General features: G+C 40.8%; 2 protein-coding genes across 2 annotated transcripts; one reads left to right on the plus strand and one right to left on the minus strand.

The window, feature by feature from the left end:
* The first annotated feature begins 487 nt into the window (after window positions 1-487).
* On the plus strand, window positions 488-7,614 carry ccnd3 (cyclin D3). The gene is made up of 5 exons (XM_047583889.1): window positions 488-994; window positions 1,106-1,321; window positions 3,189-3,351; window positions 5,480-5,619; window positions 5,877-7,614. Exons 1-5 carry the CDS (start codon window positions 782-784, stop codon window positions 6,072-6,074), a joined length of 930 nt encoding a protein of 309 aa, XP_047439845.1. The 5' UTR covers window positions 488-781; the 3' UTR covers window positions 6,075-7,614.
* nuak2 (NUAK family, SNF1-like kinase, 2) lies at window positions 6,516-15,946 on the minus strand. Its single transcript, XM_047583888.1, has 6 exons — window positions 15,430-15,946; window positions 11,695-11,815; window positions 11,101-11,252; window positions 9,964-10,029; window positions 9,489-9,741; window positions 6,516-9,401 (listed from the first exon to the last, which is right to left on the minus strand). The coding sequence occupies exons 1-6, from the start codon at window positions 15,667-15,669 to the stop codon at window positions 8,362-8,364; spliced, it is 1,872 nt and encodes a 623-aa protein (XP_047439844.1). The 5' UTR covers window positions 15,670-15,946; the 3' UTR covers window positions 6,516-8,361.
* Between the last annotated feature and the right edge of the window lie 3,744 nt (window positions 15,947-19,690).

The raw sequence follows: 19,690 nt of genomic DNA on the forward strand, positions 1-19,690 counted from the left end.
TTTAGCTTTATTTTTGTTGGGCTGAACTAATGGACAATTCATCAGTCGCAAGGTGCATCACTGGAGCGCACAAAAAACATTTCAACAATTTAAGATTCAAGTCCTAGAACTATTTCTACTACTACTCAACTTCTACTACAATAAACAATAAGAATAAACAGAAAACATCCTAGTGGAAACTGAGTTTATTAATTCATATATTCAATGGACTACAACAGTCAATATTCTACAACAGGCCATCAAACCAGTGTTTTTCAACTTTCTTTTAGAATTCTGGCCCATAACTCAACTAGTTTGTGTCACAATTCACATAGCCTCATTAAAATATATATTTTATACTTCGTTACTAAAAACTAAATTATATATCTGTCAGAAGAACCAATACATTTACTGTTATTAATAATGAATCATCTTTACTACATGTTTCTCCAATACTAACAAAGTCTGACGTAGCGGAGCTTTAACTTGTAGTGGTTTATATGTAACGTTGGCTCCTTTCATGGAACATCTTGGACTGTTTGGTACAAATTTAGCTCACGGCTAAGATTCTTTTTAGATAACAGGCGTCAATAAGTGAGAAAGACAGTCCGATAAATCTTGTGGGATTAACATTACAAATAATATATACAGGTATTTTTTCATGTTGAAAGACGTTTTAAATTAAATGTGGTACTTCGTGAGCAGTTACAGAACTAGGCTAGCTAGCGTTAGCATGGACAGGCTAATGTTAGCTTAACGGTTGATTGATGCTACTGCATTAACCTGATGGACATTTCTGAAGATGGACAACTTTAATGACACAATTAATGGCGATGAAATCGACCGGTGTGTGGTCCCCCGAGCAGCCAACGACCACACATTAAATGGAGACCCCAGAGTAATACACAACCTGCGGGCCCTGGAGGAGACCAGCGGGCCGTCCTCCATTTTTGACGGAGTTCACACCGACATTCAGCCGTATATGAGGCGGATGCTGGCAGTGTGGATGTTTCAGGTATGCTATTTTTTTGTGATGCTCTTCCATAATAATAATAATAATGATAATAATAAACTAAAAACACTTTTTAACATTGGGGTTGAAATCAATAAAATGAGTGTCTGACAGGTGTGTGAGGAGCAGAAATGTGAAGAAGAGGCGTTTCCCCTGGCGGTGCACTACCTGGACTGTTACCTGAGCCGCTTTGACATTGAGAAGTCCAAGCTGCAGCTTTTAGGAGCAGTCTGTATGTTTCTGGCCTCCAAAATGAGAGAGACTGTCCCCCTGACTGCCAGAAAGCTCTGCATCTACACCGACTGCTCCGTTTCAGTCTCAGACATCCTGGTAAAAACATTATCTTAACTGTTTTCTGCCACCATTTCTGCTATAATTTGCCCACAGAGGAGACAGCTACATCGCGTTTAACACCACCACTGATCACCAGTGGTGAAGCACTGAATGAGACCCAAATATACAATCAATCTGTTTGAGTGTTTCATATGACTCCTTATCACAGGGTTTCCCAACTCGGGAGGTTGCATCCCGAGGGGTCTTAAAATAATTAACTTGATAAAAAAGCGTTAAAAGGGATCATTCACATTTAATTTGTGGTTTTTATGCTGTTCTTGACAGTTACTCACATGCTTGACTTCTTCAGGCCTCTAAAAAGTATTTACAAAGTGGGAAAAGAGAGGAGATTATCACCAGTTCGTTAGGACAGGTCACAAGCGGTACAGTTCTGCGAACTGTGCGGTGGGTTTGCAAATAGACGTAAAATATTCGCTAGGTAAAACATTTAGCAGATGGTCAGAGAAATATGAAAATATATAAAAAAAGCTTCCATATCATGTACAAATGTGACTGAAATATTCATTCTTTGAATCAAGTCAGATCTGCTCTCTGTTTCATAGTTGACTGAAACGTGCCCTTTGATACTGAATGCAATAAATGAAAGTGTCCTGGACAAAATGCTGGCAACTGTGATGAAAAACATGCATATTGTAGCATGTTATTTTGAGGCAGGAATCCAAAGACAGAATCCAAACTCTTTTTGTTGTTCTTATTGAGACTACTAAGCTCACTACGCTGTAGTTTGTCTCTTCTAGACCACAAAATAAGATGTGATGGCTTCACACAACTGTAAACGCCAGCTCTTTCAACAAGTACTTTAAGATCCTGGCTCTTTTTTTTGGGTGTTCCTAGATCAAGGTTATCAGGTCATTATCCAGTTGAATGACACTGCCATGATAATGATCTGATTTAATTTAGCCCTGTGCAGTTCAATGGCATCCTGTTGCAGACACAGCAGGAGATCAGTAACACGTCTGCTCCAAGCTTTTCATCGTGTCACATTATTCTTATTATTGTGGAAGTGGCAGGAAACACGACTTGAATCATAAATCACTGAAACATGCTTTGTGTGCTCAGCCATTCACCTTCTGTCTACTGGCGGATAATTCTTTGTTTTTCTTGTGGGAACATAGAGCCGAAATAAAAGATCCAGATTTCAGATATTTAATGTGCATTTAACACACTATTTTTTTCTCTCCTGGTTTTTCTCTGGAACCTACTTTTATTTTGAAACCAACATATGGTGCAACGGACACACTTGCCCCCCTCCCCCCATTTGCATTTTCTTCAAATTGGTGTCAGTTTTCATCTTTTGGCCGCGTCCAAAGATGTTGGCCAGGGTCCCACAAACCTTTGACTTCCTAATAATATTAACAGCTGTGTCCTCAGATAACTCCCTACTTTCTCTTGTTCAGTGAGGCACACAAAATGATACCGAAGAGCTCGCTGAAGACTTTCCCCCTTCTAAACGTCTGTCTGAACAACAGATTATGAGACTCAGGGTGCCTGTGATATTAATTGAAGATGAAAAATGTGCTCGAAAAGCCACTGCAGTGAAGTTATCCCTGAGATAATATAGTCCAGGGAACTTTAGAAGATCCTTCAACACTAAGGAAGAATCCAGCTGCAGCTGTGAAAGTTCTCAATTATCCAGGTCTCAGTATATCTGAAATACTAAAACCAGCAATAAATTAAAACCCACAAGTGCTCTGTTGCACACTAAAGGCAACAGACTAAAAAGGAAATGACTCAAAAGGAAAATAAATAGTTGCGTAATGGTTAGTCACATCTGTATGTGTTAGTGTTGCATCTTCTGTGTTTTGATGGTGCACTGCGTCAGAGGAATTTGTGTGTGTTGCAGCAGTGGGAGGTAGCAGTGGTGTCCAGATTAGACTGGTGTCTGGCCTCCGTGGTACCCTCTGACTTCCTGGAGCCAATTCTTCATGCTCTCCCCTTCGCTCAACCCCCGCACCTTCAAAACATGCGCAGGCACGTTCACTCCTACATCGCTCTCGCAGCCATGGGTAAGTTACATAACTGTGGTGCCCACACATGACACGGTTTTCCTAATTAGAATACGACAGAAGACCCTCATCGGTAACGCACTTTTACAAAATGAGCAACATTAAACGTGAACAACGGCCACGAAAGCAGCCATAACTTTGATTGTGATGCGTCAGCGGTTCATTCAGGAGACAGAGAGCTGAGTTTGTGTAATCCTGCATTGTCCGTGGTGAAAGACCTGCGTCCGACTATTCAACTGGCTGATTTCCCACGAATCTCTGTGATGCGGCCTGAGGCAACAGGTCGCAGGGATACAGTCAGTTAGCGCAGATTCTAACCAACTATATAACATTACAGCCGGTAATTAAGTCGATTCCGAGCCCTCGAAATTTTAACCCATTCAGGAAGGTGTCGGGGAAAAAAGGACTGAATGTCAGACTTTTTGTCTCAGCATTTCTCCAGCCTGAAGCAATAAGGATATCAGATGGTCATGTTTTGGGAAGTGTCTGCTTTTAAGCACAGCTTGTCTGTCAGGGTGTGTCTGCGATGCTGGCGTCTGACTAACAGTCTACCACCCTGCCTTCATTGACTTTATCACAACTGTTCCACCATCAGCATCTTATTATTCTTATTTTATTACTATTAGCAGTATTGGCACCAGCGTATTTTCATTCCAGTACATTTTAGATGTACAGTGGTGTGAAAAAGCGGTGGACCCCTTCCAGATTTCTTATTTGTTTTGCATATTTGTCACTCTTAAATGTTTCAGATCAAACAAATGTAATTAGTCAAAGATAAAACAAAGTAAACACAAAATGCAGTTTTGAAGGTTTTAATTATTAAGGGAAAACTAAATCCAGAGCTTCATGGCCCTGTGTGAAAAAGTGATTGCCTCTAATAACTGGTTGGGCCACACTTGGCAGCAAAAACTGCAATCAAGCGTTTGTGATAACGTGCAATGAGTCTTTTCCAGAGCTGTGGAGGAACTTTGGCCCAGTCTTCAGAGAATTGTTTTTATTCAGCCACTGAAGCAGCAAAACAGCCCCAGACCATCACACTACCTCCACCAGGTTTTACTGTTGCTATGATGTTATTTTTCTGAAGTGTTACTTTACACCAGATGTAATGGGACACACACCTTCCATAAGTTCAACTTTTGTCTCGTCAGTCCACAGAGTATTTTCCCAAAAGTCTTGGGCATCATCAAGATGTTTTCTGGCAAAACTGAGACAAGTCTTTATGTTCTTTTTGTTCAGCAGTGGTTTTGATTTTTGAACCCAGTCTCTTTCTTACAGTGAAGTCATGAACACGGACCTTAATTGAGGAAAGTGAGGCCTTTGGTTCTTTGGATGTTGTTGTGGGGTCTTTTGTGACCTCTTGGATGAGTCAGTGCTGAGCTCTTGGGGTAATTTTGGTTGTTCCATGTTTTCTCCATTTGTGGATAATGGATCTCATTGTGATTTCCTGGAGTCCCAAAGTTTTAGAAATGGCTTTAGAACCTTTCCCAGACATTTGTCAATTACTTTCTTTCTCGTTTGTTCCTATTTCTTTGAATAGCTTTTGAGGATCTTTTGGTCTGCTTCACTTTGTCAGGCAGGTCCCATTGAAGCGATGTCTTGATGGAGAACAGGTGCGGCAGTAATCAGGTCTGGGTGTGGCTACAGAAATGGAACTCAGGTGTAAAGAACCACAGAGACCACAGATTTGTTTCCCTTTAATAATAAAAACCTTCATTTAAAAGCTGCACTTTGTGTTTACTTGTGTTATCATTGACTAATATTGAAATTCGTTTGATGACCTGAAACATTTATGTGTGACAAACATGCAAACAATATGAAATCTTGAGGCAGACCAACACTTTTTCAAACCACTGAATAAATGGGATATTCAGAATATGAATCAAGGTTTTTATTGGAGTTGGCGACAGGCTGTCTCTGAAATGTTAAGGTCAGCTGTGTACACAAACCTACTTCTCGACATTATGAAACATTATGAAACACTTGAATATCAAGTTTTTTTATTATGTGCAAATATTGCATTGCTTTCCAGGAGCAGGTTGAAGGATATAAACGGCTCTTTATATAAGCAGAGTGCACATAAAGTAGATGTCCAGGTGGTCGATATACATTAACTTTCCCTTATCCTCAGATTCCAGGTTTACAGCCTTCCTGCCCTCCACCATTGCTTGTGCCTGTGTGAGCATTGCTGTCCTGAAGTTAAAGTTGGTGGATGCTGCCTCCTCAGATTCAGTGCCAGAGCTTTTGGCCAACCTTTTGGCCGCTGATCTGGTAAGGGTAATGTTTAACTGGCATTTTTAAAAGATATCTCTTTTGACTTTGCCCTATTGCCAACAGTAATGGTATCTTGTAATTTTTGCAAGCAGCCTGATCAAATAGTAGAAAAAGCACAATCCAGCAGTTAACTGCTCAAATAACAGTGTCTATGCACATGTTGAAACTCTTTCTCCACGACTAAATGTGTCTGTGTGTCATGTCTGTATTGATGAACTCAGCATTGTTTTCCTTTCAAATGTGGCCCCGAGCAGAGCACCGTCCTCCTCTGCTACAACCAGCTATGGAGTGTGTTAGAGGTCAGCCTGCCTTCCTGTTTCCAGAACAGTGTTTGCAGATCGGCGGCGCACAGCTCAGGGATCAGCTACACCCCTGCTGACATCCAGGATGTTTTATTGACACCGGTGACACCAGCTCAGGCAATTGAGCTGAAACACTCCTCCCTGCAATGAAAGGTTAGGATGTGGTCTACATTTACAGCCTTGATGGAACAAGAAGCCCAGACCAAAGGCTTGTGTTTATTACACATTTTTAAAAGGAAAAAAATTGTAGCGATTTCAATAATTAAGCTTTGCTTTAAACTCCTGTTGTTGCTGCATGTTTTTAAGTATTTTGCAGCTTTGAAAGGTTTAATTATTTTTTATTAATATCTGATCTGACGTGAGGTTTTTAAGCCATTAACCGTTGAATTGCTCTGATAGCAATGTTTGCACATTTTACTTGTAATATTCTCTGTTATTCATGTGTATGTTGTTTCTTATAAGTATTTACAGTTCTGCTGAGTTTAAGTACGTGTTTCATGCATGGTTTCAACAGTGCTGACTACAGATCAATCCTGTTAAACTATAACTTAAAACATCTGTATAAAGGTCAAAGACAATGTTAGTCGGCCACTGAGTTCAGTTTTTTTTATTGATTTCCTCATTCCATTCACGACAGCATGGCAGATCACGGTCATATAAACGATAAACTGGTAACTTTAGCAGCAAAATGTCAATTTTGTTGCCATCAAAAAAAGTGTGAATTGAACCTGCAACATGAGATGAGAGACAGAACCGGCAATGAAAAGCCCTAATACACATTTAATTGTATAACAAATTAAACATGTCTTTCCAAAGGCTGACCACAGGTTCTCCCTGTGTCACCCTTTATTATAAAAAATCAGAGACATTGTGTAGCTCAGACCTCAATACAGTCCACATACCACATTTCAGAAATGCCAAGAACGTCCAGTGAAAGTGAGAGAATATGTTTATATACAAACTGGCTGCAGTGTGCCGAAAAAAATTAAATCATAAATAATTAAAAAAAAGTTTTTGTTTTCTACTTTCCAGTTTTCACCAACAGTGTGGTTTTACAGTTTCCATTAACTGCCTTGTGCAACTTTTATTACTTACGGCTCAAATGACGGCCGATAAATACATTATATGGTCGTCAGGTCTCCATTGCCTGAATGTGTTATCTCCAGACATGGACCTGATGTTGTAATTAAATGTCAATCAAATTAGGCAACTTCAGCATGTAACTTCATAAAGAAACGATAAAAGCGGTTTAACAATTAAGCGTGATAACCAGGTCAGGGAGCCTTATGCAATGAATGATCTATTTCCATAATTCGGGATTTTACCAAACTTACTTAAGTGGCTCACCTTATCCATCTTAGTAAAATACTGCATCACGCGATATTCCACCATTGATCATCAAAACTCACTTCAGATATACACAAACAAGCTTGTATTTAAATGGGTTGAACAAACAAAATGAAAGTGAAGTGACTTAATGAGCCCCACCTTTTCTGTGAAACTGCCATGTATACAAAAAGTCAACTGCAACTGGTGCTCTTGTATAAAGATAGGCTTAAGAGCCAGAGCAGGTTTGACTGGTTACACTTGTGGGTGAGTCATTATTATTATTCAAGTCATACTCCACTTACTCCATACACAAGTCATGCCAGGAAAAACAACAACAGTAAAAAAAACTAAAAATGAAAAAGTCCCTGTTACAAACACAACACCATCTTGGCACTTTTCTCCAAGTGCTTTTAATAAACCAAAAAAAAAGTCCAGTGACATTATAAAAGTTTGCTCTTTGGTATTCATGAAATGTCATGTTCCCAACATCCTAACACAGTAAAAATGTAGAATACAGTAAAAGAGAAAACTCTTCCTTAAATTAAACTTCCTGTTATCCCAGAAAAACAAAGTTAAAATCCAATAGAGATAAAACTTTTTCAGGCTGCCCTGTCAACACTAAGTGACACCACCTTTGTGGCCTGCACGTATTGAGTCTTTCAAGTCACTTGTGAAATCCTACGCTTTCGATGCAAAATGTTGCCCAAACTCAAAGCAGTGTTTTGGTCTCAGCGGGAATCTTCTCTTTAGCTACATTTGATAGTGAAAAATAGCATTTCAGATTGAGCAGCTTCAGCAGCTCTCTTCCCTTGAGAGTCTTTGAAATGGACTTTTTCCAATTGCACTTTATTACTCATAATATTTATAAAAAGTGTCTTTTACTTCAGTGTAATTTATGAATCACCATCAAAACTACAATCTGATGAAACAAGCCCCCTCCCTTTTTGGTACTGTGCAATTCCTGAAGTTAGCCAAACTGATGACTGTCTACGGTGCGCTGATGTTTTCACGTAATACACTTTGGCCCTGTCTTCAGATGTTTAGTCATTTCAAAAATTCAAAATGAAAAACCATTCTTTAGTTTGTGCCCTTTTCTTATTACTGGTCTTCAGCTCACTACAGAGCCCTGTATGACCATGGCGTGTTTGTAGGCCTCTGTGACGTTATCACAGTCTGTGATAGAAAAGGCACTGTCAGCCACTCCGGACTCGTAACAGTTCCAGGGCCTCAGCCGTCCATCAGCCAGGATCCCGTCTTCCTGGATGTCCAGCAGGTTGTCGGCGGAGACGCAGCCTCTCATGGTAGCCTTGGCTGGTTTATCAGCTAGCGTTGGAGGTCTCACGCGGTCCGGTAGATCCAGCTGGTCGAAGGACTCTGACGACAGGATGCTGTCTTCGCTAATGGCGCCGCTTGGTCTCGACCTGATGCTTCCGCGAGGTAAAGAGGCTGCCAGCTGGTCCAGAGACCCAAACTCTTGGAAGCCACCCGAGGAGAACTTTCCGTTCCGTTTGAGGATGCCTTTCCTGCGTGTTGGTGCTGAAGGGCACTCTTTAGCTTGTGGTACCCAGCCAGAGTCACTGTTCTCAGGAGAAGAGGAGTAATAGCCTGACTCTTGCTCAGAGGGCTTCTTCAAGATACCTTTGCGAGGCAGCAGTGCAGCTGAAGGGGCATTAGCAGGTGCAGACAAGCCCAAAATGTTCTGCGGCTCCAAGGCTGGGCTTTCACTCATCGCCTTCTGTTTAGCACTGTTGCGTCTCTTAAGAATACCCTTTGAGGGTCGAGTGTCCGAGCTTGCTTCATGAACCGTCTGGGAGACGTTATTCTCCTTGCGTGACCTTCGCAGAGAGCGTTGCCGGACTACGTCGCCTCCACCTCCCTGTGAGCGGAGCAGGCAACGCATCTTGGAGCCGTTCTCCAGTAAAGGCCTAGACGTACGGCGCAGCCAGCTAGCGACACCGGCCAGTCCACCAGGGTGGGTTGTTGATGGAGATAACGGTGAAGGGGTCTGCTCTACTTGACTGTTCTTCCTCTCACACAGTAATGGCTGCTGGTAGCCCCAGTTGAGCCACCAATGTCCGGCAATCTCTTCTATTGTAGCTCGGCGCTCAGGGTTTACCATCAGCATCCAACGGATGAGTCCACACGCATCTGACAGAGGACAGAGTGGCAAAGCAGTTAAGGATAAGCTCAGATAGAAACTAAGACAGAGTTTTAGTCCTCTGGAAGAAGACTCACCAGAGGGGTTGTTGGGTTTGCGGTAGTTTCCCGTGCTGATCTGCTGGACCAGTGTCTTGTGGTTATTTCCATCAAAGGGCATGGTGCCATGAACCAGCGTGTATAAGAGGACACCAAGAGACCAAGTGTCTACCTCTGGACCGCGGTACGGGCGTCCATTGACAATCTCCGGGGAAGCATACAGGGGACTGCCACAGAAAGTCTGAAGATACTCGTCACCGTGGTAAAGGTTTGACAGTCCAAAGTCTGCGATCTGGAAGATAACACATGATTACTTTACAACAAATCTTTTTCAATTACAGTTCTATCACTTTTCTCCATCAAGTACTGAATTCAGACATAAAGAATCTCTTTGCACAGATGTTATGCAGTAATTAAAATGTTATGCCTTCAATATTTACATATAGATATTCATAATCTTAACTTCACATATGTTATGGTTCTGTCTATGGAGGGAAGGTGTATTCATGCATACCTTAACATTCCCGTTACCATCCAGTAAAATATTCTCCAGTTTCAGGTCCCGGTGTACTATTCCATTCTAAAAAGGAAAAAAGAAAAAAAAAGATGTCAGTTTTGTATTATACACACACACAATCTTTTTTTTTTAATATAAAAAGATCCAACCCCCCCCCCAAGGCATTCCCTTATCAATTTACTGGAAGCTGCCTCAATTACATAAAAGGATCAGTTTATTCCGGGACAGGACACATTCTTGTACGAGTAAAGATTATTTTCTGGTACGTCAGCTATGCTCCATTGTCCTCTACTCCCCAGGGGGGCATGCCTTTGACTCAAATGAGTTTGCGTTTGCTTTTCTTTCAGAAAATGGAGGTCAACTACTTCTTACGTGTGGGGACTTGTTGTAGCAACAGACGCATTCTTTGCCGGCTATGTTAAGCTGCACTCGTTTATTGTTAAGATGCAATCATGAAGAAATTATCAGTCTTAAGAATGTATCACCAAGCTGCAGGTAAATGACAAAAGTGGGGGTTCGAATTGCATTTTCTCTTGTGTAACCACAGTAAACAAAATGTTTTACGAGACATCAGGACCGCATAAAAGTGAAGTAAGGCAGATGGTTTATGGAGTATACGACAGGGCAATTGGCTGTGTAAATATTACCCAGCAAACATTTAGAAATGCCGTGCAAAGAGCAGCAACACTAAAATATAATGTGCTCCAAATGTTTGTGATTACAGAGCTCTAGACTACATCTGATTGTGTGTGTTCTGCGTCTTCACACCCTCATTAAACTGTGAGACCGTGTGTGTGTGTGTGTGTGTGTGTGTGTGTGTGTGTGTGTGTGTGTGTGTGTGTGTGTGTGTGTCTGTGTGTGTGTGTGCATGCGTGCCTATTGGGGAGAGCTGGCCTTTAGCCCTGACGCTAGCTCCGCACAGACCAACTGTTCATTTCCCCCAGCTTCGTTCTCACAGACTCCCTGTTCAGACCAGCGGGCTGACAGAGAATAATGGCCGTTATGTAACTGTGAAGGTGCCAGTGCCCTGGAAATAAACCAGGTCTGACAGGGCTAATATACCCTGCCATAAAACTAGATTCTGCTATCAGCAAACCACTTTATATGATGTTGATTTAAGGGAAAGTGCTGTACCTGGTGGCAGTAGTGCACCGCCGATACAATCTGCCTGAAGAAGTGCCTGGCCTCCCGCTCAGAGATGTTCCTCTTGTCGCAGATGTAGTCGTACAGATCCCCCCGGTTGGCATACTCCATCACGATCACAATTTTGTCCTTGTTTTCAAATACTGAAAGAACAAGAGAATCAGCTTCAATTTAATTTCATGTACAGCTTATCTCAAACCATTTACATATATGTGTGTTGCGTTTTAAGATTATACGATAAAACCTTTCTGTGCAACCCCTAGGTCACACTGATTACGATAATTGGGGCCCCACGATAACTATACAGCAAACAAACGTGCACTGCAGCCTATCTCATCAGGCGTGAGGGGGCCACTGGAAGACACAAGGCCCCGCACATTATCTCACAATGCTGACGGGTATAGTAGGGTAACATTTCTTATGTAACCGAAGCATCGGACATGGGCACAAAGGCTTTGCGTGACCAAACTCAGAATGTCAAACAGAGGCTGATTGAGAGGCGACTTTTCCCCAGGTATCACGTTTTGTGCAGCATGTTAGGGGTAGATGATGAAAACTGTAGCAAAGCGCACACAGCAAACGTACCTTCGTATATGGTGATGATGTGCGGATGACAGAGTGAGGACATGATCTCGATTTCTCTGCGGATATGAACCAGGTCTTGCTCATCCTTGATCTTGTCCTTTCTGATAGACTTTACAGCAACCTGAGGAGAGAAAAAAGAGTGGATTGTTACAATAAAGAACCAGTTTACAAGTGACAGTTGAAGAAGAATGCAGATACCCGTTGAAAGGAATGTTATTAAAGGTAAGATAGTAAATCAATAAACTGGTTCTGTCAGTTTGTTCCTTCTTTACCAACATCAGACGCCATAAACCAATGATTAAAGATCAAAGTTACATAATCTCTCTTATTAGTGCAATCAGTTTTTAAATAGCAGTCAACTTAGGTGGAAATGACTACGCATTAGTGGAATATGCTTAAAACATCTAAGAAAAAGCCGTTTGCGGTCCCACAGTGAGAGGACTGATGAGCAGTGAACTGAAAACTTTTTTCTAAACAGGCGGAGGGAATGATGGGTCAGTATTGTCTGCTGTGAAGAAGTCTATTGTTTGCCGTTACGTACAAGGCTAAAGGAAGAACATTTAAATTTGAATAGTATCGGTTGTATCTGCATATGCAGACAGGCCTTTGACAAGACAGTATTCATGTCCTTATGTCGTCTGTTTGAGGCTCAGATGCTTGGGATTCCTCTGAGCGCAGAGTGCGTCATCAGTCTACCCCAAGGTTGAAGGGTGTCGTGAGGCACCATGTGCCGCTGGTGGAGGGGTGTCCTTGTTATCTCTATTTCCTAAGCCTCGGGGCCACCGACGCAAACAAAATGAGTAAAGCGGCGACTTGTCATATCAGCCTCAACACACCGGCCCGTCATGAGTCACTGTCTGGTGCGGCTGCTCCTCCAGGTCAACAGTATGTTCAACACCACCCGGACCTCCCTTGACTCTGGGAAAGGAGGTTTGCGGCGCTCGTTTGCATTGCTGTCAGGCTGGACTCACACTCATGATGAGCTCACACCCATGTGAGGGTATGCGTGTGTGTGCGCGGTCTTTGTTAAGGTCGGTCCACTGCACGCAATACGCACTGAGAGGCTGAAATCTCTGATATTTCACATAGAGGTTCTGTACAAACACTCAGACCTTACTTTGGCATTTGGAAACATAACTGGCGCCATTAGACACCTGGTCAATTCAAACTTAGTAGAGGAATAACTAATCTGTATACTTACATTAATTCATCAACAGAGTGGACTGTGCAAACATTTTTCATGTTTGTGGTAACTGGACCAACTGACAAAGCTAACATTAGCATGCTAATGTGTGACACTAATCTCATAGGAGAGTGTAAGAAATAATATGGAACACAACACACTCATAAATTCAGCCCTTAATGACTTTTGGGTTTCATGTTTTAGCTGACGAAAAACGTATAAAGCTAACTAGCGTTAGTGTGCTAACATGTGATGCATTTAGAGGTCAGCACAAAACAGCTAATATGTAGCTCTATATGTGATCGGACACATTTAACAGTATACTCCCAGATACATGTCAGTAATGTGAGCCTAAATAAGAACTTTGTTGGAAAAAGTGTAAATTCCACTTGCTAGCTAACTTACTTTAAATTATAAGGACCGTCAGTAACTTGTTTTGAATAAAGTCTTGAATTCCATCTAAACCCTGATATTGATTGACAAAACAAGCAGTTAAAAACATGACCCCGGGTTTTGGGAAATGGTGTTTTTCTGTGCTACTGGGATATTTACTAGCAAATGATCAGAGTCCTACAACACTGCACAGAGACACAGAGCATTTTCTTAGGATCAGCATTTAAACTCTTAATTTAACAGACTTCTCATGCACCATGATTTTTAGTCTTTCTTTTTAGGTTTTACATTCTCTATATCTAGATTATTGTTAGGAAGGGAAACTTGCAAAGAAAGAATGGTGCTGTGTGGTCTAAAATTATTGTTTGTACTGTACAAATGACAATAAACATCTTGAATCTTCAACGCATTCATAGCTCGTTCCAACTAAGAACCTATTACATACCAGTGCAACACTTAACCTAGCTTAAGTAACTAGGATTTTAACTGGGGTGTCGGTATGAACACATACACACACACACAGCATTCATGTCCTGCACTGAGTGACAGATCAACCCTACATCTATGTATGCTGAACCCCCCACCTACATGGATTCGTATGCACTTAGACAATGGGAACAGCCGTTGTGCTGCGGCACGCAAGATGAAGCCACCCTTTTTGTTGTGTCACTCCCTGTATCGAATTACATATCTGTGTCCATTATGTTGTCAATAATGAGGCAAGCAAGGTTAACCAAATAAATCTTTAACTGCCGTTTGTTTTGCCGTTAATTTCAAAACACGTGCTTGAATTAATCAGTGTTTGGACATTTTCTGAGGCATGCTGGATCAGGAGACTGCCTGCAGGGATAAATCTCAGACACCAACTCATGTCCTATAAAAACAGCCGAGAGCACCAACAGTGTGGGAGCAGAGATGGGTGTGTGGACAAGGCTGAACTTGTATCACTGTATGTTTCCTGCAGTTCCAAGAGGGGAATTCCTGGGATCTGCTTCCTTGACTTTCACTCATATCAGACACGATCTTTGAGCAAGTTTCTGTTAACTACACAGTCTCAGCAGCGACTTAATGACTTAATTTTTATTTTTTAACAACAGGAGGGAATCTGAAAACATCTGACTTGTTTGTGTTGTAATGTCCATTACCTGGTCTGTTTTTATAACTTCACAAAGATGTTGAATCAAATTTAGCTTCATTTTGCGTACTTTTACAGTTGACAGAAGAGTTTAAATGTTCTGCATTCTGCTGCCAACATACTGTAGACAACTAATACAAATATTCACAGACTCTGTTAAGACTGAACTACTGGAGGCTCTTATCTACAAAAAGACACAAGATGTCTTGTGTTTGCAGACTCCCCTGTGACCCTTTTAAAAGCTTATCTCCAACCAGTCTGTTTTCAATGCCTCCCATTTCCCTTTAGGTCATGGGGAACTGGAATTCACCTGAAAGGCAATTTCCTCCTCTTCCTTCAGCCAGGAACGCAGAAATAAAAGTTACCTAACTTTCCTGTCCAAAATCCCCTCAAGGAAAAATTCACCCAGTTTATCAACTGAAACTCCTTTCTTTTATCGCCTCATAAACAATAACTGAAAGTCATTTTGTCAGATTTCTCGGGAGGTGAATTTCTCACGTAGTCTTTGAGGAATCATCACAAAACCCTGTCACATTGTTGTTAACTAACCATGAATTTTACTTGAATACACATTTTTAAAAAGGTATATTGTATATGACAATATACATTGTATATGAGATATATAATAACTATAATCAGCTTTTGTAAATTAAATGTTTATTTTACTTAAAAAATATTTATTTTTAACATTAAGAAAAAGCTTATTTGGTGGTTAACACAGCACCTCCTAACACAAACACATTAAACTCAGGTGGCAAACTTTAAGTTCAGATGGCAAACATTTGCGTAGCAGTCACATTTTATTATTTTACACAACAGTTAAGTAATTTCATTCCGCGGTTTGTTTTTTCTTTACGTGTAGCAACAGGGAGTATCGTGTTATCTACCTGTGTGCAGACAGCGTCTTCTAAAAATAGCTCTCTAGCTCTAAACAACAGGTGGCCAATGGGACAGTAGAGCACACACAGACCTGACGCTGGCTGCAGATGTGACTATAATACAAGAAGAATGGCTGTATTCTTACCAGTCTACCGGACCGTTCCTTGGCTTTCTTCACCTTTCCATAGGTCCCCTTCCCCAGCGTCTCTAGGAACTCGTACCGGTGCTTCAGGTTGTGTTTGTGGTGATGTCTCTTCACGGCTTGCTTTTTCACGGGCACCTGTGGCGGAGGTTTCCCGGCGGTGGGGTCGTTCTCATCGTGCGTAACTCCGCCGACAGACGGCCGAGAGTTTGTCAAAAGATGGGGGACGTGTAAGCCCTCCATGCCGACCCACGCTGTGTCTCCTTTAGTCGTTTACTTTAGGACGAAGGTGTTGAAGCGCATTCCTCCAAGCGGAGCTGCCGTGCTGCGTTCAAAGTACTCAGGTACAATTGAGAGAAAAGTATAAAAATATCATCCGCCTCAGAATACAAAACGGGTGACGGCTAAGACTAGATGATGAAGACAGAAACATCGACACCGAGACCTGAAGCCAGTTAGCCAGCTGTCCTCTTTAGTGTTGAGTCCAACCAGCAGCAGGTAGGTAGCATGAAGGACAGGAGCTGAGTGAGCACCGCCCGCAACAGAGCAGCAGGACACGTCAAATAGCCAGGGGGCGGTTCAGGTACCACGGAGCGTTCGGTTTATGTCACCAGGTGTTACCGGTGCCGTCAACAAAACAAGTTAACGATGTTCACTTGTAACTAACCTATTTGTGTTTTCGTTCAATCTTAACGTATCGTACACCTAAATGTTTTACTTTTTAATGTTGACATAATTTTTCACTACCTCATAAGCGGTGAATGCGTGTTGTCACAATTGGTGTGCGCTGAGATTTAAAAACAAACGCACCTAAGAAGTGGCGCAAATAGGTCTTATTCACTCTTTTTATGTTTGAATTTCACCAAGCAAATAACTCGAAAACTGACATTTCTGCTGCTATGTCCCTCATTGTCCGTTCTGTTTTGTACAGAGGGGACTGAAATTACTAAATGTATACTGTATATGATAGCACAAAAAAATAATATGTAACTGAAAAAATAATATGTACAAATAAATCAAATGTTGGTTTATATATATACACAAGACAATGAACTCAGAAAATAAGACGCACAGTTAAACTTTACTTTGACAAACTGCAGACGTAAAATGCCACTTAAACATGAATATATATTTCTACTACCAATACTTTCAGTGATATTTGTATTTCGTGACTTAATGACATATTTTCATGTTGCAGCAGTGCTGCGTTTTCTTCAGTAAACCAGTCACCAATTACTAACAACATGATAAAAAGAACAAACTGAATCAAAGTCGTGTAGAGACAAGTAGTCTACTACTAGGTTGGTGACTGTTAACATTATACACACTGAGTCAATGTATTTCTCTGTCTGTGGGGAGCTGAAAGATTTGAACAGGAGTGTCTTTACAGCTGTGTGCCCCTAGAGACCAGCATGCAGTTATCATCTGAAAGAACGTAGGTCAAGAGATTTGGATCAGTGGGTTTTCTTGAAAGAAAGCAACAAAGCTACTCTGTCTTAAGTCACTCTACTATGAGCAGCCTGAATACAATTAGCGTTTAATGCAATTTCCATAGACAATTTAATCCCATAAAATGTAGCACTAGATCAGACATGGTAGGTGTATGTTATTATTATTATTATTATTATTATTATTATTATTATTATTATTATTATTATTATTATTATTATTATTATTATCATTATTGTTATTATTATTATTGAGGGGCACATCCAGATTTAATACTTTGATCCAAGTTCACATTCTGTCCCAACTGACCTGCTAACGTGTGGGGGGCAGCCTGTTGGTTTTTCCATTCAGTTTGTACAGTAACGTGCCAGAGACCCTCCACTCGTGCATACAGAGGAACATTCATTCATTCACTTTGTGTAACTGCTTGTCCTCTGGAGGACCGCGGGGGGGCTGGAGCCTATCCCAGTTGTCATTGGGTGAGAGGCGGGGTACACCGTGAACAGGTCACCAGTCTATCACAGCGCTAACACAGAGAGACAGACACCCATTCAGAGGAGAGCTGCGCCCAAAAAGAAAAAACGAAAAACAAAAAAACACTGCAACGAAAAATAACTACGAGAGGTGGTTTTGTATATCATATTATATGGCAATTAACACAGGAAATGCACAGTCTTTACCCAGAAAGAAATAGCTCACTGACTACAAAAACAAGTTTCAGTTTGAGGGAGAGGATATATTTGAATGTTAATCAGTCAATCATTGATTTTCATATAGCGACAATACGAATGAATCAGATTAGTCACTATATATCAAATACTTGACGTAATCAGAGCAGATAAGCGTTGAAAATACTGGGCTGACAGAGTGTGGTCCTGATTAAAGTTACTGTTTGTGTAATTCAGTATGTCTGCCAGAAGGGAGCGCTCATTAGCTTTTAGCTCTGTCACTATCCTAAAGCGGTCAACACTTCTTAATAATACCTCCAGATTATCAGCCTCTTATCGATGTGGTCTGTTTGGTTGGTTATCTTGAATTCTTGGTATTATTATGATGTTATCCAGACATTTAGTCCATAGAGACCAGAGAACCACTGGATCCTATTTACTAGTCGAATAATGTTCAGCTACATCAGCCCGCCTCTCCCCCGATGACAGCTGGGATGGGCTCCAGCAGCCCCCACGACCCTATGAGGATAGGCGGTATCAGAAGATGACATGAGGTCAGCTATATCTTCAGTCAGATCTTTATGCTCACATCTTTCTGCCCTTAGTTGTGGAACACAAAAGAGTTCCACAACCAGTTTGAACGTACCATAAGATGTATTTTTTTTTCTTACACTCCATCCAGTGTGGCAGATTAACTTTTATACTTTGGCTGATCATACAAATTGAAACTTCATCTTGATCATCACCTGTTGCTTTCACTCTTTTTCAAATAGAGAAGGTCACAAATTGTCTTGGTTGTAAATGTCATGAAATAGTTTGAACTACATAGGAGCAGTACACAGCTACTGTATGTTCTCCGTGTTATTTGGTATTTATATGTCGATTGTACGTCCTTCTTTTTTCACTGCCCCATTTGTCTGTAACTTTGATGATTCTTATACTGCTTCATAACATTTGATAAGGTCAAATTATTAGATATTAAATTACTCTATTATTTGACCAGTGTGTTCTTTTTCATACCAAAGAGCTTTATTATGAATAAAATGATCATTGCCTTTATCTTTTTATTTTGTAATTTTAAGGTTTCAAACTAGAAAAATAAATAGTGTAGTGAAGGTTTCCCTTTAGTTATGACCGTTTTAAAAGCAAACAAGTAATAATAATATTAAAGATTATTTTCATTGAAGAAAGATTATTCCGTACTGAAAACAGTCATTAATAGCTCCAAATTAAGTCAGCCTCCACCTATAGTAGAGAATTTAACTGAATGATTCAGTCATAACTGATTTTAACCCTTTACTTCTACTGTGAAAGGGTTAAATACACTTTCCAGTTGATACTTTTACTTAGGCAACAGAAATATTCTTTGTGTGGGATTATTTTCTTCTTTTGCAATAATTATGGATACTTACTTGACCAGTTTTCAGTTTGTACATTAGCTTAGCTTAGCTTCACATTTATTACACACTTATTATTATGTGTAGATCTGAATTTAAATGGATGAAATCATTCTTTGTCACCTCCTTGGTCCCAGTGCCTTCTCGCTTGTTTGCTCAGTTTGTCCTGGTGGTTTCATATTTCCTCCATTTCACAATTGTTAACTCCAAACTGTGCACCTGGAACACTGAAGCCTTTAGAAACGGGTTCATACCTTTGTCCTTATCTACAACCCGCCACAGTTTCGTTGTGGGAGTCAACATAGAGTTCCTTAGAATCCATGTCTTTTGTCCTGCCATGCACAGACGTCTGTCTTTGCGAACTATGTCCATTAACTTTGCTGCAGGGAGATTCCAGTTAAGATTTCCACACATCTAAATAATTACAGAAGCAAATGGGATGTATCTGACCACAGTTTGGTGTAACATATGACCAAAATGACACATTTTAAAACGACTACAGTTTCATTATGAACAGCTGCATAGGACCTTGTGTGAACAAACATTATTCTCATATAACATGTGCACAAGTAGGCCTACATGTATGTATGTGTCAATCCAGAGTGTAAATCACCACTCACTCACAGTTAGCTGAGGAGGATGGATAGGAACAGTAGAGAAAGTGAATGCAAAAATAACAGTCCAACACTAAATCTTAGCTTTGTGAAGGTCATTGTGTACAGTTTATGTTAAAACAGCATGAGAAAGGTA

The sequence above is a fragment of the Mugil cephalus genome, chromosome 4 (assembly GCF_022458985.1).
Source record: "Mugil cephalus isolate CIBA_MC_2020 chromosome 4, CIBA_Mcephalus_1.1, whole genome shotgun sequence".
NCBI lineage: Eukaryota > Metazoa > Chordata > Actinopteri > Mugiliformes > Mugilidae > Mugil > Mugil cephalus.

Coding starts and splice junctions, on each gene's coding strand:
- ccnd3 (XM_047583889.1), top strand. CDS start 782: ATGGACAACTTTAATGACACAATTAATGGCGATGAAATCGACCGGTGT. Junction 1,322..3,188: donor TTTCAGTCTCAGACATCCTG/GTAAAAACATTA, acceptor TGTGTGTTGCAG/CAGTGGGAGGTAGCAGTGGT. Junction 5,620..5,876: donor ACCTTTTGGCCGCTGATCTG/GTAAGGGTAATG, acceptor GGCCCCGAGCAG/AGCACCGTCCTCCTCTGCTA.
- nuak2 (XM_047583888.1), bottom strand. CDS start 15,669: ATGGAGGGCTTACACGTCCCCCATCTTTTGACAAACTCTCGGCCGTCT. Junction 11,253..11,694: donor CATCATCACCATATACGAAG/GTACGTTTGCTG, acceptor TTGTTCTTTCAG/TATTTGAAAACAAGGACAAA. Junction 10,030..11,100: donor CGGTGCACTACTGCCACCAG/GTACAGCACTTT, acceptor TTTCCTTTTTAG/AATGGAATAGTACACCGGGA.